Consider the following 26,505-nt stretch of genomic DNA (forward strand, 5'->3'; position numbering starts at 1 on the left):
TATGATAGCGAGTATAGGAGATGAGGCACAAAGACAGACTGAGCTCAGGTAAAGTCTGACCTGAACACCGAACAACAAGAGTCCTGTTAGAGGGGGAGAGAGGGAGAGAGGGAGACAGGGAGGGAGAGAGGGGAGGAGGGAGGGAGAGAGAGAGAGGGGAGGAGAGACGCAGGATCTTGGTGGTTCTGGTTTGCTGCCTGCTGCTATTTAAGAAAGGAGAAAGTGGTACCAGAAGACTAGAGAGGAAAAGGGGGAGAGGAGAGGAGAGGAGAAGAGAGGAGAGGAGAGGAGAGGAGAGGAGAGGAGAGGGGGAGAGGAGAGGAGAGGAGTGGAGAGGGGGAGAGGAGAGGAGAGGAGAGGGAGAGAGGAGAGGGAGAGGGAGAGGGGGAGGGGAGAGAGGGGGGGGGGAGAGGAGAGGAGAGGAGGGGAGAGGAGAGGAGAGGGGGGAGAGGAGAGGAGAGGAGAGGAGAGGAGAGGAGAGGGGGGAGAGGAGAGGAGAGGAGAGGGGGAGAGGAGGGGAGAGAGGAGAGGAGAGGAGAGGAGTGGAGAGGGGGAGAGGAGAGGAGAGGAGAGGGAGAGAGGAGAGGAGAGGGAGAGGGGGAGGGGAGGGGGGGGGGGAGAGGAGAGGAGAGGAGGGGAGAGGAGAGGAGAGGGGGAGAGGAGAGGAGAGGAGAGGAGAGGAGAGGAGAGGAGAGGGGGAGAGGAGAGGAGAGGAGAGGGGGAGAGGAGGGGAGAGAGGAGAGGGAGAGGAGAGGAGAGGAGGGGAGAGGGGGAGAGGAGAGGAGGGGAGAGGAGAGGAGAGGAGAGGAGAGGGGGAGAGGGAGAGGAGGGAGGGGAGAGGGGGAGAGGAGAGGAGAGGAGAGGAGAGGAGAGGAGAGGAGAGGAGGGGAGAGGGGGAAGAGGGGGAGAGGAGAGGAGAGGAGAGGAGGGGAGAGGGGGGAGAGGAGAGGGAGGGGAGAGGGGAGAGGAGAGGAGAGGAGAGGAGAGGAGAGGAGAGGAGAGGAGGGAGAGAGGGGGAGAGGAGAGGAGGGGAGAGGGGAGAGGAGAGGAGAGGAGAGGAGAGGAGAGGAGAGGAGAGGAGAGGAGGGGAGAGGGGGAGAGGAGAGGAGGGGAGAGGGGGAGAGGAGAGGAGAGGAGAGGAGAGGAGAGGAGAGGAGAGGAGAGGAGGGGAGAGGGGGAGAGGAGAGGAGAGGAGAGGAGAGGAGAGGAGAGGAGAGGAGGGGAGAGGGGGAGAGGAGAGGAGAGGAGAGGGGGGAGAGGGGGGAGAGGAGAGGAGAGGGGGAGAGGAGAGGGGGGAGAGGAGAGGAGAGGAGAGGAGAGGAGGGGGGAAGAGGGAAGGGGGAGAGGAGAGGAGAGGGGGAGAGAGGAGGGGGAGGGGGAGAGGGGGAGGAGGGGGGAGAGGAGAGGAGAGGAGAGGAGAGGAGAGGAGAGGAGGGGGGAGAGGGGGAGAGGAGAGGAGGGGAAGAGGGGGAGGGGAGAGGGGAGGAGGGGAGGGAGAGGAGAGGAGGGGAGAGGAGAGGAGGGGAGAGGGGGAGAGGAGGGAGAGGAGAGGAGAGGAGAGGAGAGGAGAGGAGAGGGGGAGAGGAGAGGAGAGGAGGGGTGAGGGGGAGAGGAGAGGAGAGGAGAGGAGAGGAGAGGAGAGGAGAGGAGGGGAGAGGAGAGGAGAGGAGAGGGGGAGGGGGAGAGGGAGAGGGGGAGGACTGTCATGCTCATCTCTAACTCTTAATAATCATCAGGGAGGTTTGACGGCTCTAAATGTCTGAAGGTCAAAGAAGTCAAACAGAAGAAGAAGGTCAGTGGTTTCAGCAGAGGACAGTAATGACCACAGCGTCACACATCTGTCAGCAGCTGCTCTAACCTTCTGCAGTCCACCTCTTATTGGTCTCAGTGTCAGAAACACACCACTGAATTAAAACACCAAACAAACTAGTTCTGAGGTAAGAACAGCTGTATTCAATATTAACAGCTCCAGACTACTAAACTAAACGTTGATTCATATCATATCAACACTTTAATCTGGCCAACTTCATAGCTGTGAATCAGGAGCTTCAGTATTTGGAGTCAGCAGCTGGTGAAGTCTACAGCGGTTCAGGTCTGCCACTAAAAACTGTGTTTCTGCCTCGTCAGCCAACAAAAGGAGTTAGACATCTTTGCTCTGACCTTACACCATGCTGGGCAGAGTACAACCGAGACGATTCTCCGACTGCCTACAGACTTTGATTCTTATCAACTGTTGAATCATCTCAAGCACTTTGTGTTTCATAAACTGATATTCAGGACCTCTATAGACCCCCTCCCCACCTCTCGGTCAGAGCCTTGCTCTGGTTGTCTCTGGCGGCCTGCAGGTCTCTCTCCAGACGCTTCTTCTCAGACTCCAGCTTCTCGGCGTCGTTGGGCTCCAGGCGTTGGCGGGGGCTGACGTACTGCAGCTCCTTCAGCAGCTCCTCCTTCTCGTTAATGAGGATGAGGCGGTCCCGCTCCGGATCCAGCAGCCCCGGCCACGCCTCACTGTCCAGTTTGGCGATCTGAACCTCGATGGTGGCGATCCTGTGAGAGCAGGAAGTGAAGGATGAAGAGGAGGAAACAAAGAGAGAAGAAGGAGAAACCGGTCAGTCAACATGACAGTATTAGGTTAATGTGTTAAGCATCATGTAATAAATTTAGTCTATTGATCTATTTCCAGATGTTTTCCTTCCATATTCCAGCAGTTCAGTGGCAGATTAGTCAACTGGTAGTTTAACAAAATCTAATACAACTTTTGTGGATCTTCAAATGCTAAAACAAACACATACAGTAAACAGTGAAATGCATAACTCCACATGAAGCGCACACACACACACACACACACACACACACACACACACACACACACACACACACACACACACACACACACACACACACACACACACACACACACAGTCTACCTTCTCTTGGCCTCCTCGTACTTCAGACTCAGTCGAACCTTCTCTGCCAGTTTGTTGGTGCTGGTCATGAACTGAACACAAGCAGAATACAACGTTAACACAACTGACGTGCAAGAAAGATTACGTTTTTTGGAGAGTTTTTACATGACAACAGCATTTACCAATGTAGCAGTAAAGGAAACTGAAGATTTCCACATAGAAACACAAGACGACAAAACATGAAACACCAGCTCAACAGCACCTTTATACACAAAAATAAGTGAAACTGGGCTCCTGCCCGGGACTCACCTCGGCCGGGATGTCGGTCTGGGAGCCGGCGTCGGAGTAGAGCCGAGGGATGGACAGCTCTGAGTTGGCGAGCGAGGGACTGCTGCCCCACAGCTCCTGCTGGGAGCCCGAGTCCAGCTGGAAGCCGTCCTTCAACACGGCCAGTTTCTGGATGAACAGAAGAGACATTACATTACTGTTCTACATTACATTACATACATAACATGGATCAAAGCCGGACACGACACAGAGAGTAACACAGGATGTGATTAAAGACAGAGGAGACAAGTATCAGATAAAGTAACAATAAAATACTGTATTAAGATGTGATATTTAACAGGAATGAGGCTGAACGCAGCGCGGCATCAACTGTTTGTGAATCACACATTTTGTCCTGTGCACTCCTATCTTTTATTTGATCGTCAACATTCTTCTCACAGTACAAAGTCCTTCAGTGAGAGTCGCTCGGGGCAAAGAGCGTCTGCCAAATGACAAAACTGTAAACTGTGAAAGACTAGCTCCTCTGTGTCTGCTGCATGAGCGCTGCTGCAGCGAATCGCAGCGAGCCTTTCATCTTTATAGCCGTGATGAATATCTTATATGACTCTGCCGCTCGTTTTGAAGCCTGCTGTGGAATGCACCTTATCTCTGCCCTTCAGATGGAGCAGAAAAATAACATTCCACCTCCATGATAACTGAAGTGTTTCAGTATTTTGATGATGCAGTGTCTCCACCGACTCTGAGCTCTGATTTAGCAGTGTTTCAGTATGAAGCTACTCATGGCTATTATACAGAATGGCACCCAGAGATAAGTGTTTACATTTATATTTGAAAGATTTCATCACCCAAAAATCACACACAGTGAGCTCATCAGACCTACGTTTCCTCGTCAGGCTCTGATATAGAAAAACATCAGCACAACAGGTTTCAGCAGATGCAGTTTTCTCTCAATGGAGCAGCTGGGAGACGAATCACAGCGACTTTTCTCACTTCTTTACTCACTCAAGTCATCACTTCCTGTGTGTCCAACGTCAACATACACAATTTTGTTTAATTTGGGCAAACAGAGTGAATCCACACAATGTAAATGTAAGCCACGGTCCTCTCGTCTGCTGCAGCACGTCATCAGTAACCCGGTTAAGTGTTAAATGTCCTGTATGTTAGTGTGGTAGAATAAGACATCATGGTCCGGGGTTTCTAAATCCACTAATCAACTGACTAATTGTTTCAGCTCTGAACTGTTGAATGTCAGTGAGGTCTATCAGTAAGAACCACACCTCCCTCTCCATGTCTCTAACTTTACGCAATCCAATATTAAGAAGTGCACTCATTGCTAATGACTTGTTAACATGCAGATATACAACAACACATGCACACTCACAGCCATACAAACATAGATGCGCGCGCACACACACATCTCACAGACTGAGCTGTCAGCTGCAGATGGTAGGGGGGAGGGAGGGGGAGAGATGGGAGAGAGAGGGAGACATATTATGTATTATTGAACACACTCTCTTCCCTCTACCTCCAAATAAATCTGCAGCCCGATAGGACCTGATATTTGAAATCTATATGCGAGTGTGGGGGAGTATGTTGAATATTGTCAACACAGAGACATTTTATTTAGAACTGGAGGCTAAAAAGCACAAAATGGTAATTGGCATTTTCTGCAGTTCAATAAGCTGTGCAGGCATGTTTGATCATCAAAGAACATCTGCACTGTTAAGACACAGACGTGATTAAAAATGTTTTATACGACTAAAATGTGAAATTGAACCAGGAGGAATGATCATGGTGATTTACGGTACATCAGCAAACTGGAAACAATTGATTGTTGTCAGAGCCAAAAAACATACAGCTAACAGATTTCATCCCACTCCACTCATCCCAGCAGACTAGCGTACTGTACACCTGCAGCCTGTGAACTCCAAGTCCCATCATGCAACTTCAATACACACTGCAGTGATGGTGGAAGTATGGATGATGCAGAGGAGGGTTGGGAGATATGAAACTGGAGTACAGAGGAGGAGAGGGAGATTACATTCATGCAAATGAAGCATATTGGAACTTGAACTTCAGGGAGAAGGAGAGGAACATGACATGAAGAATCTAAACATGTCATACCACAAAACAGACGCAGCCTTTGGATCCTTTAGTAATACGTTTTATCATCAGCTGGACGTGAGCTCATGCACAGCTGTTTCCTCTGCTCCACTATCTTTACAGGCCAAGTCTAATTGTGATGCAATTGTGACAATACCTACACCACAAAGACAAAGGAGCAGCCCGAGCAGCTTGGAGAAAAGGTCCAGTTAAATGAATCATTAAGAAGTGAGAGAGAGTGACACAACTGTAAATCTACATGGAGCAGGCTGTCCTCAAAAGCTGAGTCATCGTATGAGAAGGAGACTCGGGGGGGGGGGGGGGGGGGGGGGCTGTGCATATAACAGTTGGCCGGGTACTTCACCAGTCACAGCTTTATGAGAGAGAAGAGAGGCAAAGGGAAAAAAACCTCACATGACGTCTCGGCCACAGTTTGCCAGAAGGCATGAGGGAGACTCTGCAGTCAGCTGGAAGAAGCCTCTACGGTCTGATGAGACAGACTAAAGACTAGTCCATCAGAATAAACAGCATGTTTGACACCGGCATCATGCTGGAGGGAGGCTTCTCTGCAGCAGCCCTGGAAGGCTTGTGAGGGTGAAATGAATGCAGCTAAATACAGAGAAGTCCTGGAGGGAAACCTGATGCAGTCTGCAAGAAGCCTGCAACTGTTTTCCTGCGCGACAATGAGCCCAAGCATGAAGCCAAGGATACACAGGAAAGGCTTAAACAACAATGTTCCAGAGAGGCCAATAAGTTATATATCTTTAGAAAGAAATATCTTTGGGTTTTGGACTGTTGGTTGGACAAAACGAGACATTTGAAGATGTCCTCTTGGGTTCTAGGATGGGAATAAATACTTATCTGCAGCCCCACATACAGACTGACAGCCCACGAGTGCAGCTCCTAACTCGCCCCCACTAACCCACTCAGAGGTACTCAGAGTTTATGAGCTAAGCTACAATGGAAATGAAACCCCATATTTGAAAAATGTTGCTGCCATCAGCAAAATTGTTTTCCGGAGAACTCATCTCTAACTGATCGTCACAAACAGCCCTAATCCTCGACAGGCTGACATCATAGCGACACTGAAACACCACCTGCCTCCCTGCAGCCTCAGCTCCTCTGACTCAATAAATCTCTTTTAGTGCATCTGGGCTTTTCCTCACAGCAATGTAAGATTAAGTGTTTTAACACACGTTCAGACTCTCCTGAGTCGTCTGATGCCCTCATCCCCTCACCTCACAGTCCACCTTCTTTTCCTTGCCTCATTATCTTCCTTATACTCCTACTTCATCTTCTTAAGCTCCCTTCTTTTTTTTAACCACAAATCACTTCCTGTCACGGCTTTGTTCAGGGAGTTTCATACTGTACCTCACCGCAAAGTCCATCTTGGGGTAAACAAGCCAGGTTTGAATTCTGGTCCTTGACACATTTCATTCATCTATTCAGGGACTGTTTAACACCTGGGATTCGAGGTGAATGCTGTTAAATAATTCTTAAAAAGATAAAACACACACACATCACATTTGTCCAGTCGCAGGAACAAATGAGAGTAAATCAGGAACAGAAGAACACAATAAACCTTTTGTCCAGGGTCAACCGATCTGCTGTGTGGACCTTCCATCCCCACCCATTTACCCCCACAACCCAAACCGACCTCTCAGAATAGAGCGGCAGAGAGACCTGGTAGCTTCTGATAAGAAGAAGTTGGCTGCAAGCATGTGCCCTGCTGAAGTGCTGAAGCACTGACTGCTGTCCTGCAGCTGACAATGAAGAAAGAAAACACTCTCCTACATCGCAAAATAAAAACGACATCTTGTGCTTTCATTAGAAAATAAAATGTGTAATTCAAATTAGAGGAACTACAGCAACATGAAGTCCTTCTGACTGTGTGGACAGATACACTTCACGATGAGGCTTTGCTGTGATTTCTGACGCGATCCACGTGGCTCTCCCTATCAGATGTCAGCATGTGGATTATCTGTCTCCTCTTTCCCCTTTCTTTTGTCGGGGAGTTGATACTGGAGCTGATCAAGTCAACATCCTGCCTTCAGCAACCTTTAAACAATGCTAAGCCTCGACAAACACAACAGATCTGTGCTAAAGTTTACTCCTCTCGTGTTCGAGTCTTAGACAAGTGAAATGAGCTCTTACAAAGATATTTGTCAAATTACAAGAACATGAGGGTGCTTCCTCAATAAGGCCCAAATGCACTGGATTCGATTTTTGACCTGACGCCTTATTTGAAACACTTATGTAGACTTTTACTGACCATAACTCATAGAATACTATATTTAGTTGCTAAAGGGTTTCAACAAAATTAGAATTTAAAAATGTGTGTAAAATATTGGTATTTAAATTCAACATCAAACTAAAGTTGTGCTACCAAGCTGAGCCCGACGAGTCTCGACACAGTTGTGGGGTTTTGAGCCGGGTTTGGTTTCTCACTTCCCATCTGTGTTAATGTTTTTTAGAGTGACTTGACTTTTAGTGTTTGTTCCCTCCGTTACAAATGTCTTTTTACCTGCATGAGTTCCTGCTTCTCCTTCTCCCCTGAGCTGATGGCGTCTCGGATGGAGCGGACCTCGCTGAGGATAGCCTGCGCCTCCTGCAGCTTGAAGCCATACGGGCTGTTGGACACCTTCTGGTCGATCCTGGAGGTCGGGAGGAGGGGGCAGAGCCAGAAAGAGGGGGGAGGGGAGGCGGAGAAGGAGAGGCAGGGAAAGAGACAGGAGATAGAGGTCAGTTTGGATGATGTTTTTCATTTTCACTTTCAATCAGCTGAGCGTACATGTTTTACAGCAACACTCTGATTTATTTTCATACAGTTATACTCAAGTGAAAGCCGTCCAGTGTAATCACAGCCTTTCACAGCCTTGGAAACCTGCTGCCTCAGCATCAAAACCTGAATTTTCATCAGCTGGCTTTGAGACCACGTCCACATGGAGCCAGCTTTTGAATGTACATCTTTTTCTATCCACACTGAACTCTTAAACTGAGCTTAAGGGTTTTTCGAGCTCAGACACAGTCAGCTAACTCTAACCCTCTCTGTGATCACTCAGTCAGTACAGCCCATCACACAGATTTCTTTTGTTTAAAGTTAAATTTAAGACTTTTTAACACCACATAGAACACAATTCAACACCTGTTTCACCATCATATGACAGTATGATGGCAAACCAGCGGGGACTAGAATTTATTTTTTAAAGAAAGTAAATAACAATCCCTAATGATATAGTTAATTTCATTAAAGTGACATGCAATGTCATGGCATGTAAGCTTTTTTAATACCTTCTAGGTTTACCTTCTTTCTTTGAGGAAATCAAATTCAGTGCTTTTAGAGACTTTTCAAGACCTGCATAGCCCATGTTGCTGGACGGGTCTCAGTGGCAGGAATTACTGTTCAAAGGGTTAACAGGTAGAAAAGAGTGACAATGAAATGACTTTTTTATGCTTGTTGAGGTGTCCGACAGCAGAGAAGTAGACTTTTTCTTTGTGTGGACATAGTCTTTATCAGTCCGAGTACAAGATCAAATGTTTGCTTAACTTGTAGCTTCCAGGTAACACGCAGGAGAGGTCCTGTTTTTGGCTGCGGGCAGACTGGGAAGACCCGGCTGCCGGGAGAACAGACAGAAGAGACGCTGCAAGAAACAGCCATCGGAGGCAGCAGCAGCTATGTAAACCCTGTCATCAGCAAGTCATGCATGCATCTGAATAACAGGTCCTTCCACATTCTTCAGAGAGGGAAGAGGGGGAGGGAGGTTCGGACAGAGAGGGAGAGAGAGAGAGAGAAAACAAGGTACAGAGAGAATGAGGAAGTGAGGGAGGGAGCGAGGCACTTGTCTGTAACAGGCAGAAAGAACAAGTAATCCTCTTTAAGTCCTTCTCAAACTTGGACTTATGCTGAGTGAAAACGCTGTTATGGACCTTTTTAGAATTAAAATCACAAAGACTGAGAAAGAGAGACATTTAACCGATACTGACTGAGCTGGAACATTTAACTTCCTGCTGAAATCCTACTGTACACTTTAAATGAGTGAAATAGTACCAGGGACAGTCGTGGTCTCACGGTTCGGGGAGCCGTCCTTCACCTTAACAAACAGAACAGTCCCTCCCTGTGTGGGTGCTGGGTGACCTCTGACCTCAAATACTCTCCAAAATTCACACCTTTGGTAACAGTTCTGAGCTGAAGAGGCAGTGTCCTGTCATTACGCATTATACAGTACATACAGCCAAAAGCCCTACTGACAATAATCAATACTGAATTAAAAAAAAAAAACAGACAATATATTGACTGACATTTGTTTTTAAAGGGGTTCTCCTGCGGTTTAATGTTTGTGGGGCTTGTGAGAAAGAATTGTCATAATTTGTAAAGCAGAGGTCAAGACATCCTGACTTCTAGTTTCTAGTATGGATCAAGCTCCAAAAACAAGGGATCTTAAACTTCCCATGATGCAGTTCGTTAGTGTCTTCTGGTAAATGCCCACGACTGTGTCTTCACTCTTTACTCGTCACGCAGGTTTCTGTTATAATTTTACAGTACGATCTCATAGATAACCCAGATAACATCATCAGGGTTATCTTCTGAGATTTCACAAAGCTCCTCCAGAGCCAGAGAATATATTATACAACTGTCTTTACAGGCTGAGTAGTACTATTAGTACTACTATAAGTATTTGCTCCCATTCAGCCACAAGAGTTCATCCCAAAGCCAGTCAGGTTCTTACACCAAACTGGGAAAACTATTTTTCAATGCAGCTAGCTTTGTGTTCGGGGTATTGTCAGATTGAAAAAGGAAAGAGACAAACACAAACTGTTGCCTGAAAGTTACACTACACAACGATTCCCAACCTTTTTGATTTGTGACCCCCTAAAAACAAAGTAATGTCTACCAGTTGTTCAATCAAAACCCACTGTCTCATTGTCCTGAAGCAGTAAAATTGTCCAGTTCATCACAAGTAAAAAGGCAAAGATTAGAGGACAATCTGAAAAAAATAAAACACTGTCTTCCTATACTGTTCATCATCTCATGACCCCTCTGATTTATCGTGTCGCAGTAGTAGTTCCCTCCGGTGGAACTAACATAGTCAACTAACAGGGTAATACCTTTGGCCACGCAGTGTATTATATTGTCACTTTTCTGTTTTGCATATGAGAAAACATCATAAAAAACCCTCTCATGCACCAATATTTCATGAAATCTTATCAGGAGCTGAGTGTTCGGCTGCATTCCAGTCTAAGCCTATTTGCATTTCTGCAAACAGTGATTGGTTGTTGAACGCCGTCTGCTGACTGTAACAGGAGAGGAAAGTCACGGAGGAATGCCGTCCGACCACTCTGCCTCAGCTACCCTTTAATCCTCCTGACACTCTCACTGTGCTGCGTGAGGCAAGACAAACAGGCCGGACATTCCTGTTCAATTCAACATTGACCGGCGGTGGATCGGCATGTCGGCTTCCCAATGTGGTGAATCTCAAACACAGAAATCACAGGCAGCCTCAGTCTGGGAGGAAGAACAAACGGAAGAATGGATCCTTTCAAATCAGCATTCCTGACTGATGGCTTCACTGGTACACCTTGAACTTTGTAAAGGACTCGCTTCCTTTCAAATCCACATTCTTCAGAGTTTATAGTGTTTAATGATCGGATGGAATGTGTGATAGTGGGCAATAACTCAGCTGATAAGCAAGCCTACTTAACTTGCATCGGTTGGAGCAACATATTCACATTTACATGTTTAACAGTGCAAACTCCAACAAGTGCAACATTACAGGAAGTCTCAACTCCTGCATCTCTACCACACAACAAGTGATCATGTTGTAGATAAGGAGAAGGGGACAGTTGGTGGACAAAACAAGACATTTGAAGATGTCGCCTTAGACTTCTTGGAAGTTGTGATGGACATTTCTCACATTTCTTGTATTTAAACTGTACAGACTGAACAAGTCATTCATTTAAAACAAGAAACAGACTGAAAATTAAAGTGCTCACTACGAGTTCTGACTTTCTGAGCCTTTAAACAGCTCATAAAGAAGTATAAAATGACACTACATTAACCTTCAGGACATGACTGACGTGTTCAGACTGCCAGTGACAAAGCAACAGGCTACAGGTCATTTTCAATGGAAGGTGAAGTGTTCTGTCTAAAAACTGGAAGAAAATTCTTGCAGTTGCCTGTTCCTGGTGTTTAACCCTACTCTTTTTTTACTTCAAAGAATCTCTACGGGAGTACCAGGTGTGTAAGGTACATTTATAAACACACAGGGGCTACCAGTGGTACTGCGTTATTTAGCTAAATTAGCCGTTGATGACAAAACTGCGTCAACAAGCGCTTGAGCAACACTTCAGCGGCGAGTCTGCGACTGTGTAGCCGGCCACGCTTGGTTGTTTTGTAGCTTTGTTGTTTGTAGTTGCGAGGCAGCTGGATTCGTGAGATCCAGAGAGAATCGAATGTTATTCACAAGTTATTCACTTGTGGCTGAATCACGGTTGGTTCGGACTAATCAGCATCGTATGAGGAACTCCTGGCAGCTACGGGGGTAGTTTAAATGTGACGACAGTGAGAAGCAAGTGCCTTTTATGCCAAATCTTTCTCACAAAGACGACATGCTAACTATATAGCTACACTGACTGCTTGCTAGCTTCCTGAGACAGCAGCTTGTTGTTGTGTTTCCTCTTCGGTGTGATCTGATTAGTGATAGACGACTTCTCAGATCTGGCGCGTGAACATACACTGAGAATCTCTCCGCACACACTCCACAGGTCTCAGCAGTAAACATGAGTCGAGGGTGTTTTGCAGGCAGAAGGTGAAACTGTAAAGACAGACTGAAGGTCACACATACACTTGCTATTCAAGTCAGATTCTGACTGTCTTGCTTAGCTTGTCAAATTAAATTAGGAGGGCTGGTGGTAGCATAAATCGTGAGGATCAAATCCCAGATTTGGCTGTCAACAGATATACCTGTCAAAGTGCCCTTCAAGGTGGAGGAGGATGGACTGGAAAGCTTCCAGAAGGGAATACCAGAACACACATGAACCACAAATACCCCATTGGACAAAAAGAGGTAAAACAGTCAGGATGCACCACTTACTCTTTGAGGGTCTCAAAGCCTTGTTCTTTGTACAGCAGCTCCTGCTTCATACAGGCCAGGTCCCGCTTCAGCTTGTTCACCTGAGACACAGGGAAGAGAAAATATCTTATATTTTTTTTATTTTATCTTATATTGCCAACAAACAAAGCCCAAAACCGACTCCCCAACCCTGTCTGTGGCACTCTGCCTCAAGCCCATTGATCACAAATGGGTCACAAATGTATAGTTTCAATGTTTTTTTTTTTGGGACTATTTTCAACGGTGGATTAATACACATTTGGTGCTCTAGTGAGTATTTGGGATGGCAGGACTGTGTATGTGGGACCGCAATGAATAAGATATATCACTTTCTTTTAATGAGATTTGTTGACAATAACTGATTTGAAGCACCAGTTGTAGTATTGAGAACTTTGTTCAAACCTAAATGTAAATATGAGAAGTATGAAAAACAAAAACAACAGCAGCCAATGTGGAATTCACATAAACCACCTGTGGCAAGAGTGAGTATGCGGTCATGTCATGTGGCTTTAGACCAATTAAACTGGTGAACCTGGAGGGGTGTGACAGGTGTTGGGTGCAGGTGACTCCACTACATATTTGATCCACAGCCATGAGGAGTGAATGTTTGGGCAGGTTCCCTGTTTGAATGTGACTTTCCTCTAAGCAAATAAAAGAAGAACACATGGCTATCAATCAAAACGAGAAACAAAGAAAAACATTTAAAAAATAAACTAAATTAAACCTTGGAATTGTCTCTGCGGTATTAACAAGGTCAACTTGAAGTTTGTTAGTAACATAATAGCAACAGCAGAAGTACACTAACTAACGATCTGCTAATTATGTTCCCAATTAATCATTCGGGCAATAAAATGTCAGAAAATAGTGAAAATTGCAGTGTCCAAGAATCCAAGGAGACGTGGACGTCTTGTTTTGCCCTAAAACTAAAGATATTCAGCATTTTTCTTAAAAAAATAACAAATATCAACTAATTATTTCAAAGCCAGCTACAGACAGTAAGGGTATTAAAAGTCAGTGTTTTATAAGAAATAGTGCTGAAATAATTAGTTGGTAATTCATTCATTTTCATTTATTAAGGAAAAGCATAATCTGGTTCCAGCTTCAACAAGGTGAAGATTTTCTGTTTGATGTTTTTGTAAATTGAATCTTTGTGCTCTGAGAAATTATGATATTTTATAGACTAAGCAACGAATTGATTAATGGACAAAAACAATACAGATTAATCAGTGATGACAACAATGGTGAGATGTAGCCCTGTTTGTGTTCAGTAGATTTTAGTGTTTAGTGGGTGAAATAGGAGGGAGAGGCTCTTACCCGACTTTTGGCTGTGGCTATTTCTGCTTTTAGGATGTCTGGGTCGTACTTGCTGGACGAGGACGATCTGGAATTCACTGCAGGAAAGGTGAGACACGAAGGGAAAATAAAGGCGTTAAGGGACATATATTCTGTATTACACCTGGGGGGAGGACAGAAGACGAGAGAGACAGCACCATCAACTACAGCCACTGAGGGGAGATGTGTGCGTGGATCTGTTAACTTGTTTTTTTCAGTAAAGACTAAAAAGAAAATCTGAGCATATCTAAGAAAAAAAAAAAGCAACACTGATGGTAAAAGAAACCTAAGAAGCTTTTCCTCCCCCCTCATCTTCCTTTCTCCACTCGGTAAACTGCACAAAACCGCGTGTCGAACCAAACGTGAACACACAGATGTGCTGATATGGACATAACGCTGCTGCTACCAGTCCTCTTCCCCTGATGCTTTGCCCTCCTCATGATGACCCACTGTACAACATCATGTGGTGATAAACTTTAATTAGCATCAGCCATACCTGCTGTGTTACCAGTTGGTACTAAACACGCGTTTTAAAAGGAAAGCTATAATCAGGCTGTCACAGCGTCCATTCATTGAGTGATTACCAGAGTAACGAGGGAGCTGATGTGTGAATGAAGCTTTTATTATCGACTCCAGAGGAAGGCTGCTGCGGTCAGAACATGTGAGTCTTGTTCTTAATAGCGGAGCCACGATAATTAAGGCTTTTTAACTAGAATGAATTGTCTCCCTCCCCAGTACTCACAGCTGGTCTGTGACGTGGACTTGTCCCTCCACGCGTCATTGAGCTGCCGGTACTCCTGCTGCGCCAGGCGGAGCCTCTGCTCCTTCACCTGGTAGATCTCCTTCTGGGCGCTGAGCGCATCGCGGGCCACGGCCAGGTAGTCCCGCAGCATGGTCTCCTGCTCCCGCTGCCACTGGGCCCGCGGGTCCTCCAGCTGGGTGCTCTCTGGAGGAAAAGAAGGTGAAGAGGAAGACAATGAGAGGAGGAGGAAGATTTAGATAAAAGACAAACCTGTTTTGGTTTTCACCATTTATAATGAAATTGTGATGGTCGGGTTTGTGTTTGTGGCCAAATTCCAGTTGTAGAATATATAACAACAGAAAAAAATATATACACAAAACAGAAAATACAAAAACATACATCAGATATACAGTTCAGTGTAAAGCGGTAACAAGGGACAAGGACCAGGATTGATGAGGGGTAAACATGGAGAACAAAGATGGGCGAGTCGGACGAAGAGACGAGCAGCAAGAACACCAGAAAGTGAACTCACTGGTGTTGTGGTCGACATAGTACGCTCCGACCACGGGGTCGTACGCCTCCTCCCAACCAACCGGCAGCTCATCCCCGATGCAGTCAGCAAACGTCAGAGGCTTCGTCTGCCTGAAGAAAACACAAGAAGAAGACAGATTCAGACTCAGAATCACTGAGACATCATCTCTATTATGATCACAATATTTAGCTACATGTAAAGGTACATGTCCCTGGTATGTGTGCGTATATAATATTTAATGATTTAAGTACTTTAATGTAAAGTTTACAACACGTGATGACTGATGAACTTTTTACAGACTAAATAAGAAGTTTCAAGACACTTTCAGCTCTGGGAGGATTCGTATGTGTCACTATTTTCACACATTTTACTAAACGTTCGATTGAAGAAGCAGAAAAATGATCGATATGTTAACAACGTAATGACTGTAATCACTGGCTGCAGCTCAGCGTGATTCTTTACAAATCACTGCTAAACCACAGAATCATGATAATGAATCCACACACTGGCTGGGTGCTGCTGAACCCTCGAAAACAAAACCCCAACAGTCGTCAGCAGGACAGCAGACCAATGAACTGATTTATTAATGCACACACAGTCTGGACAGAGAACAAACCTTCCACATGACAGTTCACTAAAACCGATTAATGGAGTGTTTGCATTTAGATTATACAGGATGGAGAGATTTGTTTTTTTCTGAAATTGTTCTACAGCTGAAGCAATTAGTAAATCAACAGGAAATGAATCGCCAACAATTTCGATAATCATTTAAGACATTTATTTGAGCAAAAATGCCAAAAATCAGTTCGTTCCAGCTTCTCAGATGTGAGAATATGTCGTTTTTCCATCATCTTCTGTGATATTTAACTGAATACAGTTTTAAAGACCAAATGATTAATGGATTCATTAAGAAAATAATCAGCAGATTAATCAATAATCAAAATAATGGTTATCTGCAGCCTGTACCTGTAGTGACCGTAAAGAAGTGACGCTGCAGTTATTACAGAGAGCTGTGATCAGCCTTCTACAACGAAGCACACAGTGTCAGAATAATGACCAAACTACAGATGGATTCATCCCGGCTCTCTGTGTTTGTCTGAAAGCAGTTTCAGGAGGAGGAGGAGGAGGAGGAGGAGGAGGTAGGTAGTGTGTGTGTGTGTGTGTGTGTGGACGGGTTGGGGGTGGGTAGTCTGCTGTTTCACTGAGTCCTCTATTCACCTCTGAGGGGGGAAAAGGAGAAATGGGGGGGGGTCCCTGTAGCCAGCCACAATAGGAGGAAACCGGCCCGTGGCATTCCACAAGCAGCGCGGACGCATCGCCTGGAGGTTTCTGGGGCAACCCGCGGCCTTACAGCGAGTCCACTGCAGCCGCCACGCCGGATTTCACCACTTCTACATTTGCTTTTGACATAACTGAGAGCTGATCTGAATCCTACCTGGACTCTTAAAGATGATGTTGTTTAGTTTGTTGGAAGTCAGCATGCGATGGAGGGAATGTGTGATACAGTAAAATATTCCTTTTCATTTCCCAATTTTATCTAAAACGTTGTTGAATTGCCTGAAGTCATGTTTTAACATCTACTGGTAATTAATATTCATTAGAGCCGTAACAGATCCTTTGTTCCATATAAAGATTAGACTTCAGAAGACTTTTTATATTATACACCAAAGTCACTGTGCTGGATGTAGTTTCCATTTATACTATTCGAATAGTAACAACTATACACGGGAAAGAAGTACAACTTCAAGTGTTACTTCATGTTAAAAATACAAACAAAATAATATTCAAACGATACGAGGACTGATATTAGCCATATCATATTAGATTACTAAGTTTGTTTTTAATTACATTAAATGAGGATTATAAAATCATGTGGATGAAAAACAGGGCAATCAAGAAAGTACATCCCTCTGTTTCACACTGACAAATACTTTATCAGCATTTTGCCAACTTCAAAATACAACAGTCAACTTCATAGAAAAGAATCTGTATCTAGAAAACAAACCGATTCACTGTAGCTCACATGAGGTGAAAACGCGTTTTTATTTATTTATTCTAATCATTACATTCAAAAGCAGGATTATGTTTAGTGGTGGCTGCTCTGTAGTCTGTAGTGATTAAAATATTGATGCAATGCATAACTGAGGGATTTTAGCGTTAGCTTTCTCCAAATGGTTAATTTTGTAGTTCAGCTAACTGATGACGCCTGCTAACAGCATTGATGCTGCACTTTTTTTTTGGGGGGGGGGGGGGGGCAAGGCACTGGTGTTGTTGTTGTAATTCCCAGCCTTACAGACAATCAGTAACCATCAACAATCAAGTATTCTTATAAATATCATTCCACGAAGCTCTTCTCTTTTCCCCTCTTGTGTTTCGTGACTGCAGATAAACACAAACACCGAGCAGCGGCTCACTGCTGAAGGGAGAAACTGAACTGGGTCCTTTTTCAGCTGATGAATAATGAAAGGGGCCCGGAGAAGACCCCCTCAGCTCCGCTCTAAATTTAGCTCGGGAAGACAGGGAGGCTTCTGCCAACCGCTGATCCCAGAAAAAGCCGGCTGGTTGGCTGGCCGGGTATCCACATCCCATTATTTGATTCCTCTCTCCTCTCACCCACTAAATCCTATCCTCTAATCGCCGGGCCGAGGGGAGTCGCTGACCTAAACTCGTCGCTCTCCGTCACGGTTTCCCTCCGAGCGAAGGACCAGCTGGCAGCGGCGGCCCGGCCTCCATTTCACTGTCAGTCATTCAATAGCCACTTGTAGTGCTGCTGTCGAGCTCAGACTGCCTGCGATGGCTGCGGGAGCCCCCTCATGCTGGGAACAGGTCTTATGGACAACAACTGCTATCGTGGTAATCACAAACAAATACCTTGATAATGCCACAACAATAAGGAACAAGTGTTGTATTATCTTTTGAATCCTGGGCCTGTGAATATTAGAGATATACCTCAGTGACCTTTCTGTAGTCCTACTGCAAAGCCCAAGCAGTCATTGGTAGCATGGTTCTTATAAACCAACTAAATGGACCGGGAAATTGCTGGCCTTTATAAACACTTTTAAACCACCATCATTCACCCACATTCGCGAGGAATCAGCAACCCTGCGATTACTGGACGAGCTGCTCTACCTCCTGAGCCACAGCTGGGACCACACCAGTGTTGAGTTTGATGCAAATGTGTACCAACAAACCTTTTAAGCTAAATATTCTGCACACAGCTTTTAGTGTATGATCCATCTACACTACTTTGAGCATCACAGGAGAACTACTGGTGGCACATTTCATGACTGTCCATGACTGGACGATCGAGGATCTGTGGATACAGGGTAACAGCGTTTGAGGCTAATTTATTCACTAGACTCAACATTTTGCTAATGCCACTGGTGTGTTTTCACAAGAGAAGTCAGCAACAGACAGCAACTGTTGTTCCTCAGTTGATAGGACTGACAGGAAGTTATTTTTCGAACTTTATGTTCGGTTATTAAACCAAAACAGAATGATCGAAACTCCATCAAAATGCTGAATATCAAGATATCTGGGTCAGTTTGATTGCTGACTACTTGGAAGCTGAGTATCTTTGACATCACACTGGCGTCAGGCTACTCAGCTGAAACAGCTTGTCGTCACATGGAACAGTTGCCAGTCATCCATGTGGACTGACAGCAAGCTGCTTGTTGACCGGTCCAAGCTCTGCAATGCTGCTCACGCAAGCTTTTATGGCAGGTTAGTCGAGTATTACTGGTGGAAACATTCGCATGCACAGTCCACAAGAGCGTGCACTCACACACACACACTAGGGTTACACCTGTAGGATGATCTTGGTGCTCCATACACAGACTGTCAGACTGGCCAGTTCATATTTTCTCTGTACATAAAGTTTTTCTACCACAAATGAGCCACATTTACGAGGCAATTACTGCTTTAAAGGGCACGTAATGTGGATCACTTGAGTCCAGAGTAACCCTGCTTTATATAACAGCCCACACTACCAATTAATAAGTAAGGGTTTCAGGGGAGAGTCTCAGTGTCACATGATGGTCTGCATGTTTTTAAGAAGCTTATCTGAGACTAAAACTCTGGGAGGAAAACACTGAATTCTTGTGATGTTTTGGCATCAGACTGGTCAAAAGTTAATTTGCAGGTTATCAATACTGGGGCCATATCTGCCTTTAAAACTAGATGCCAGTGAAAGCCAAGTACACACACACACACACACACACCCCCAGGTTTCACATACCAAGGTAAACAGCCAGGCCGGGCCCCGGTGCTCTAATGCAAACTGACAAAGCGTGCGGCAGAGTGCAAACACACAGGGAGGCGGGCTGCATATCTGAAGGCTGAGTCACACGACGACGCACAGAAACGTTCATTCAGAGCAGCGTATAAATTCCTCGAGTTATGAGGTTTCCAACTACACTTCATAGCCGCTCAAGGTCCAACAATCACACACTCATTTAACCCTCACCGTGTCATCCATTATGCTTAACTGACAAAGCATCCAAATAAAATGGGAGTTTATCATAAAAATGACACATTACGGCCTCAGTCTCTCTGCACATGATCCTCCTCGTACCAGAGGCGGTGTTATCTGGCAGATAACATTCCTTTCACCTGACGATATGCATTCAATGCGTCACTGCAAGGGTGGATGGATGATATAGCACTCTGAAGAATTTATAAGAGCTAAATAGGCGGGCTTGGCTGATGCCTTTCTTATTAACAACAACCTGAGATTTTCTTTTCTTGTTCCTGTGTTTGTTTCTCATTTGAATCCTCTTGAAGGTCTGCGGAAACTTTAATATGCTGAGTACGTTTTAAGAGCCCATGGCATTGTTAATTGAAAATTAGGTTACGACAAGAGAAGAGAAAAAGCGAGAGTTGAATGTTTAGAAACAAAACGTGAAATCAGCACTACAATCTGTGGTCCGGTACGGCTGCAGGTACGTTGGATATCCAAATAAAGAACATCACGTATCTGCGACACTGCAGGATGAGTTTTAGAGAAACGCACACACAAAGATGTCAGTGTCAAAATAAGACTTGCTGCCTTTCTTCATTCCTAAACCGCGGACCATAATGGGAAGGTTTCCACATGACTGCAGCAGTAAATTCAAAGCTGACTGTTCCTTGAATCTCCTCTAGTTTTCTGTCTCCTCAGCTTCTGTTTGCTTCTCTGAGAACTTCTCTTCCTCTCGTCAACGATCATTTCAAACCCTTGTGATGAAGGAATCAAAGTGTATTTCACTTACTGCACTTGTGCAACGTTTCTGTGGCCAACAGCATTATGTAAATACTGAAAATGTAAATGTGTCTGAGGCTGAACAGGCAGACAAGTTTTTGCTGACATTGTAATCCAAAGCAAACAGCGGATGTCAATATTCATCAATCACCTGAAATTCAGCAGTAACATAATACAAGAGTGAACGAGAAAGCTGTAATAAACCGCAAAGGGTTAGGGTTAAGAACTTTAAAGGAAAAATACAGCAGAAAACATACTGAGTTTGGCTCAAAGTCTATTTATATAGCACGTTTCATACGACAGGCGTACTTCAAATAAAAAGCAAATATTTTGGTGACGTCTTTACATTTCTGGGCCTATTTGGTGTATTTTTCTTCCTCCCACAGATAATAACTGGTCAAACGTGTTGTCAGCGTTTTTCCAGTAAGTTGATAGCGGGAAATATTTCAGCAATCTTAACCATCTTTGCTTCCTCTTCCCTGCATAAACAGTGAAGTGTGGAAACATCACAGCTCAGAGGACAGAAATATTGGTATATCTGTGACTGAGACTTTAAAAAAGTTAAAAGTCAGTTTATCATATACGAGACACGAATCTGAGAAGCTGGAACCAACAAATATTTAGCATTTTTATTTGCAGAGCTCAGTGTTATTTTGTTGTCGTACTTCAGCACGGCTGTGGTCGAGTGAAACAACAAAAGCAAAAGGGAGATGAGTGTTTAAAATGATGAATAAAATGCAGATTAATTACCCATTACACGACTAACTGTTGCAGCACTTGTCCGAGGGTATGAATAGAAGAATAGGTGAAGAACGCAGCTTGTATTTTTGCAAAATAAAGTGAAAATGTGCTGTTGTTGTGGTGAGCAGCATCACCAGTGTCCGCTGTCAGTTTGGGAAAACAACTGTAACTGTGTTACTGCTGCACAACTAAATAAGTTATAACATGGTTGGTTATGTATTAAAGAAAACTACACTGCAGCGGCGTGCGATCCGGCCTCGTTCAGATCCCAGTTAACAGTTTGCAGGGCCTCACGCTGCACTTTGACCCCGTGCACCTTGGCAAGCAGTGAAAAGGATTTCAGATGAATCAGGCCTTTGGTTGGCGAGTCTGCGCGCTGGTCGGTCCTTCACGTCGTGTGTTTCAGGAATGTGAGTGTGTGTGTGTGTGTGTGTGTGTGTGTGTGTGTGTGTGTGTGTTTTAAGGACTTTGTTTGGGAGGGTTTCTCTTCTTTCTGTAAAGCAACCAGAGTCTTCATTCCACCTGCCATGTTTTAGACTGCAACTACAGTGACGACTGTGTGTGTGTGTGTTTTCTCTATTCATGTCACTTTTTTAGCTTGTTGTTGTTCTGTCACACACAGTCTTCTTGTGTGCCACTACTGATGATCTGTGGCACAAAGACCAGGGACGTACCAGACCTGAAATATAAACTAAGCACAGAGTAGCTGCCATCCAAAACACGAGGCCCTGAACTGGACGTTCTGTTGGCAGACAGCACAGGTGGACGACATCTGCAGACTATGAGTGAGTCATATGGATCGCGACACAGAACATTTTCTGGAAATTGAATTGAGAAACTGTTATAAATTAAACGAGGGTGTCTGTTTCTAGCTAATCCAGTCAAATAAATATCTGGCAACAGGAAGTACTTCATCACAGTGACACAAAAATCCTGTAAATTCAATACATCCATAAAGCCATCCTGGTCATCATTTTGCAGCATTCCCTGCAAAAGCCTGATGCAACTCAAGATTTTAGGCATATTACCAACCATACCAGCACATAAGTGAAGAAAATTCATCAACAACAAGTTTAACAATCAACAGCTTTCGTTTTAAGACAGACATGTTTGCTGGTTCCAGGTACTTTCTCACATTTTCTAGACTAAATAATTAACTTATTAATCAAAAAAGATTATTGACAGTTTGATCAAATGTCGTATTGTCACCCGACCCCAGTGCAGACAGTACAAAGATTCATCTAAGATAGTCCAGCAAACCACACAGAAAATTCAAATTCTGGTATCATGACAAACACAAACTCCTGCAGACCACGTGGACACAATCTGGGCTGTTTTCTTTATATCCAAGTATGCAAAAAAAAGAAATAACTGACTTTAACCTAAGTTTAACCTCCAAAAAATTGAACCCAAAACTAACTAACTGTGGTGGCGAATGTGTTATTTGGAAAACTACAATTTCACAGTAAAGTCAGTACAGAACATGGTAACGGCCCTGAGAAGACTTCACAACACAGCTATGGTCAGACGAACACTGTCTGAGGATAATGTCTGGTTTTCTTGTTGTGTTGATGACAGAGGAACTGAAGCTTATTGTACAGTTGATTCATTGTTCCTCTGGATAACAGCAGCAACTACACGCACAAAACATACGTAAAATATAGAGCCACAGTCGATGCAATAAGAAAAGAATTGGTGTTTTCTGTCACACCAAACCGTCACACAGCAAAGAAAAAAACAACCTCTAAGCCTCCAGAATTCCAGACATAAGCCATTAAAGGGATTTGGTGTCAAAGTCCGAGGGGTCTTAAGTAACTGGTAAAGATGAAAAACGAGTCCCCATGAAAGTCTGCCCTCCCCTCCACACTGTGTGTCATGTAGCGCTGCATGCTAAGCCTATTACACTGATGGATAAGAGAGAGGCAAAAAAGGTAACACACCTCCAGCCCTGATTTGTAATTACAGGAATGTAAATGAGCAGGTTGTACCCTGGGAGAAACTCAGCGAAGAGGAAAATCACTCTGGTATTCAGGTTCCACCTCAGTTGTGAAAAAAAAGAAGTGTTTTTTCATGACAAATCAGTTTTTCTGGTTCAGATTATTTGTCCACTTTAACAAACTAAAGGAAGAATTATGTATTCATTTTAGAGACATCTTTACCTCAATTCCACCATCATATATCCATTTTCTTAAGAAAGAAATCTATTACTTATTCAATACTACAATTAACTGTATTTCAGTGAGTTATTTTTAAAATCTAAATCTCACTTTGCAACAAAACCTGTAATAATAAAATGCTGTTAACTAAAAAATGGTGCTTGCCCACACCACGATGACTACAGCAAGTAACGAGTCATTGTACAAACTACTACAACCACCTTCTTACTAACGGATATACTGTCTTTTACACAACGCAGTGTCCAACCAATTATCCAGGACCGACAGGGATTTTGCAGGCCTAAGCTCCTCAGGCAGGTTGTTTTTAAGCCGAAGGACCCAGATAGCAAAATCAAAAATGTCCAATATGTCTCCATATTGTCTACTGACAATCATGTGATGTGATTGAAAGCCCCAGAAAAGCTACTAAAAGGCCCTTGTGGTGAGATTGTTTTCTCCACCTTCAAACTGAGAAAGGATGAAAAATACAGAAAATTACTTCACTATGGTGGTTGACCTTTCAAACAGCCATTGGTTTTCATTCATTTTATTATGAGGTTCAACTTTCTGAGCAACCTGTGAGTTTATTCTCATTTCACACTGCAGGAAAATGAATGGTTCAGCCCTCTGTTTATTCCCCGTCTGCCCTCTGAAGCTAACGAGACATCTGAACAGAACACACTGTGAGAACGAACACCTTGTTTACCACCACAAGATCTTCCTGATGGATTCGATTTACGCTAGAGGATGTCGACCAACCGCACGGAGGAGAAGGACTCCCAGCTTCAAGGTCACATTTTTAATTCAAAGAAGAAGAGACTGCAGATGCTCCTGCAGGCGACTTTACTTACTGCAGGAGTTCTCATTAAGATTCCCTCCCATCATCATTCTGCTGTTCATCACTGAAGATGTTTCCAGTCTCACACTCGCCCAAATGAAACCTAAAACAGCACTGTATCTTGTGCAGGTGGCTTCATTCAGCAGAAGGTAAGTGTCAGGATCGGTGAGCGCTGAGGGAAACGATAGAAAGGTGTACGCTACAGGTACTAATCGGTTTGTCTATCAACAGAAAATGAACTATTTTGATAATCAAATTATCGTTTTAGTAGTCTTTTAAGCAAATATGCCAAACATTTGCTGGTCCCAGCTTCTCAAATGTGAGGATTTGATGCTTTTCGTTATCATGAGTGACAGTAAACTGAGTATTATTATCATTATCATTTTATAGACAAAATGATTAATTGAGAGAATAATCTGCAGATAAATCGATAATGTAAATCATTAGCAATAAGGTCTCAATCCCACTGTCCGTGTATGAGGGTTGTCGCCTGTCCAGTGGTCCATGTAGCCCACCTCCAGATCAGGGTCCACCCTGTGTGTTCTGTGGGTTGCTTGGTGGAAAAGGCACTTACAATCTACTACTTATCACACAGCTACAAACTTTGCTGCCTAATAAATCGATTATCAGTTTGGTCTGTAAAAAATCACAATTTCCTTAAGCCCAAAGTGACGTCTTCAGTCCAAAACCCACAGGTGTTCAATATAATATAATGTTAGGCAGCTTGGAACAATCAAATGTTTTTTGCTTGATAATTGACTTAAATGATTGATCAATTATTTAAAAAGTTGCTAATTAATCTTTGTTAGATCGACTAATCATTGCAGCTCTACTTGACATCGTGCAGAGGAGCTTATGTTTGATTCTGCTCTCGTTCCTCCCTGTATACACGTGTCCAAAGATAACGTTTGATAGAAAGACTACTACTACTGTGAAATTCACAATACTCCTCCTTGTTAGTACAAGAGGCAGCAGATGAAGATGCGATGACGACAGGGACGCTGAGATAAGATAAGACTCGAGAAGAACATAAACAACTACTAATACAATAAGAAATTAGAGATGCCATCACATCTATATACATTACAACACCTGAGACTATGTGTAAATATTTTGGTGACAGTGTGTACTGTATGACTTGACGTTTCCCATTCGTACTTCTTGTGTAAACAGCTTGACGCGGTGACGTGACGGTTCATCTGGTTTAGAGACAGTCTGACTAGTTTCAGGGTTGTGTTGGAACAAACGAGCTGATCGTCGGTCTCTGGTGTAAAAAGGTGATTCAGCATCTTCATCTGTCATCACTGGTGTGTACTTTGGGGGCGGTTTTCCCTGACCTGAATCAACAGTCTGAGGGGTTTGCATGTCGTGCAGACACAAACTTTCAGCAGCTATTCTGATAACCTATTAATCACTCCAGTGACTCACTGGGTCCAGCTGCTCAGATGTGAGCTTTTGCTGCTACTTGCTGTGATATATGATAATCAACTGAATATTTGGGGGTTTGGGACCTTTGGTTGGACAAAATGAGATGATTGTTCAAATGTGTATCTGGGCCATAATGTTCGACACCACTCAGAGTCTGTTTACTATTATAGAAAAAATAGTGTCATCGGAAAATACAACATTGATGGAGATGGAGCACGAAAACATCTGTCTGCTGGTGTCTTCTGCACATTAAGCAGTGTTTTCTTCCTCCTTGTTCTCAGGCAGTCTCTGCTAATTGGAACCTATGGACCTGCTGCTAATTACAATGAGGGACTGAACACAGGCGCAACACTTGCCTGAACAGGAAAACAGCCTTTCCATCTTCGGTTGGTTAAAATAATGTGCATTCAGTGTACACATTCACTAATTAGCTCAATTAAAAAGTGTTTGGATTTAGTTTTTTTCAGTAGAATAAGATGTCAGTGAAGTTGTAAACAACACACACATGTGCTCTGTGTTGATATCATGACTGATGTTAATAAAAGTGTGTGTCATGGTGATGAACTGAGGACCAAAACGTGTGAATCTTTTTCGTGTAACATGACATGAATGTTCTCTGTTACTGCACATCACTCTCATATAGCGATGTGCATAAGCCTGGTTTTTTTTTTTCAATAAACTGTTCATGATGATGATCTGCGCACACACACACACACACACACACACACACACACACTCTCCTACCTGTCTCTGGGGTCGATCCAGCTGGTGCACTGGTTAATGTGGTCAATGTAGTAGACTTTGCCATCAAAGTCTCTGGCTTCCTCCCAACCCTCAGGTAGTGGCAACTCCTTCCTTGGCATGTCAGCCGAGTCTCCATGTAATTAACTCCTCTCTACTCAAAATCATAACGAAGGGAAACCATCGCTTTTCTCTGTCATCATCATCATCATCATCATCACCATCAACAACAAGATCAGCAGTTACTCCCAAAGTTCCCGGTCTGGCGCGGTTTGGATTAGGCCATAATAATAATCCATAATAATAATCCACAGATTAAGACTCAAACCTCAAAAGGATCTCAAAGGATG

General features: G+C 44.0%; 1 protein-coding gene across 1 annotated transcript in view; it reads right to left on the reverse strand.

Annotated features, from left to right (window-relative positions):
* The window catches only part of wwc1 (WW and C2 domain containing 1), a 40,602-nt gene extending 14,325 nt beyond the window's left edge, over positions 1–26,277 (reverse strand). Inside the window, exons 1-9 of the mRNA XM_070917157.1 lie at positions 26,159–26,277; positions 15,013–15,122; positions 14,481–14,684; positions 13,721–13,797; positions 12,389–12,468; positions 7,822–7,951; positions 3,216–3,362; positions 2,928–2,998; positions 2,302–2,547 (exon numbers count right to left, since the gene is read on the reverse strand). Of these exons, the coding sequence (XP_070773258.1) occupies positions 2,302–2,547; positions 2,928–2,998; positions 3,216–3,362; positions 7,822–7,951; positions 12,389–12,468; positions 13,721–13,797; positions 14,481–14,684; positions 15,013–15,122; positions 26,159–26,277 (1,184 nt within the window). The remainder of the gene's footprint in view (positions 1–2,301; positions 2,548–2,927; positions 2,999–3,215; positions 3,363–7,821; positions 7,952–12,388; positions 12,469–13,720; positions 13,798–14,480; positions 14,685–15,012; positions 15,123–26,158) is intronic.
* Positions 26,278–26,505: the final 228 nt, after the last annotated feature.

Source organism: Enoplosus armatus, chromosome 13 (assembly GCF_043641665.1).
Source record: "Enoplosus armatus isolate fEnoArm2 chromosome 13, fEnoArm2.hap1, whole genome shotgun sequence".
In the NCBI taxonomy this organism is placed as follows: Eukaryota; Metazoa; Chordata; class Actinopteri; order Centrarchiformes; family Enoplosidae; genus Enoplosus; species Enoplosus armatus.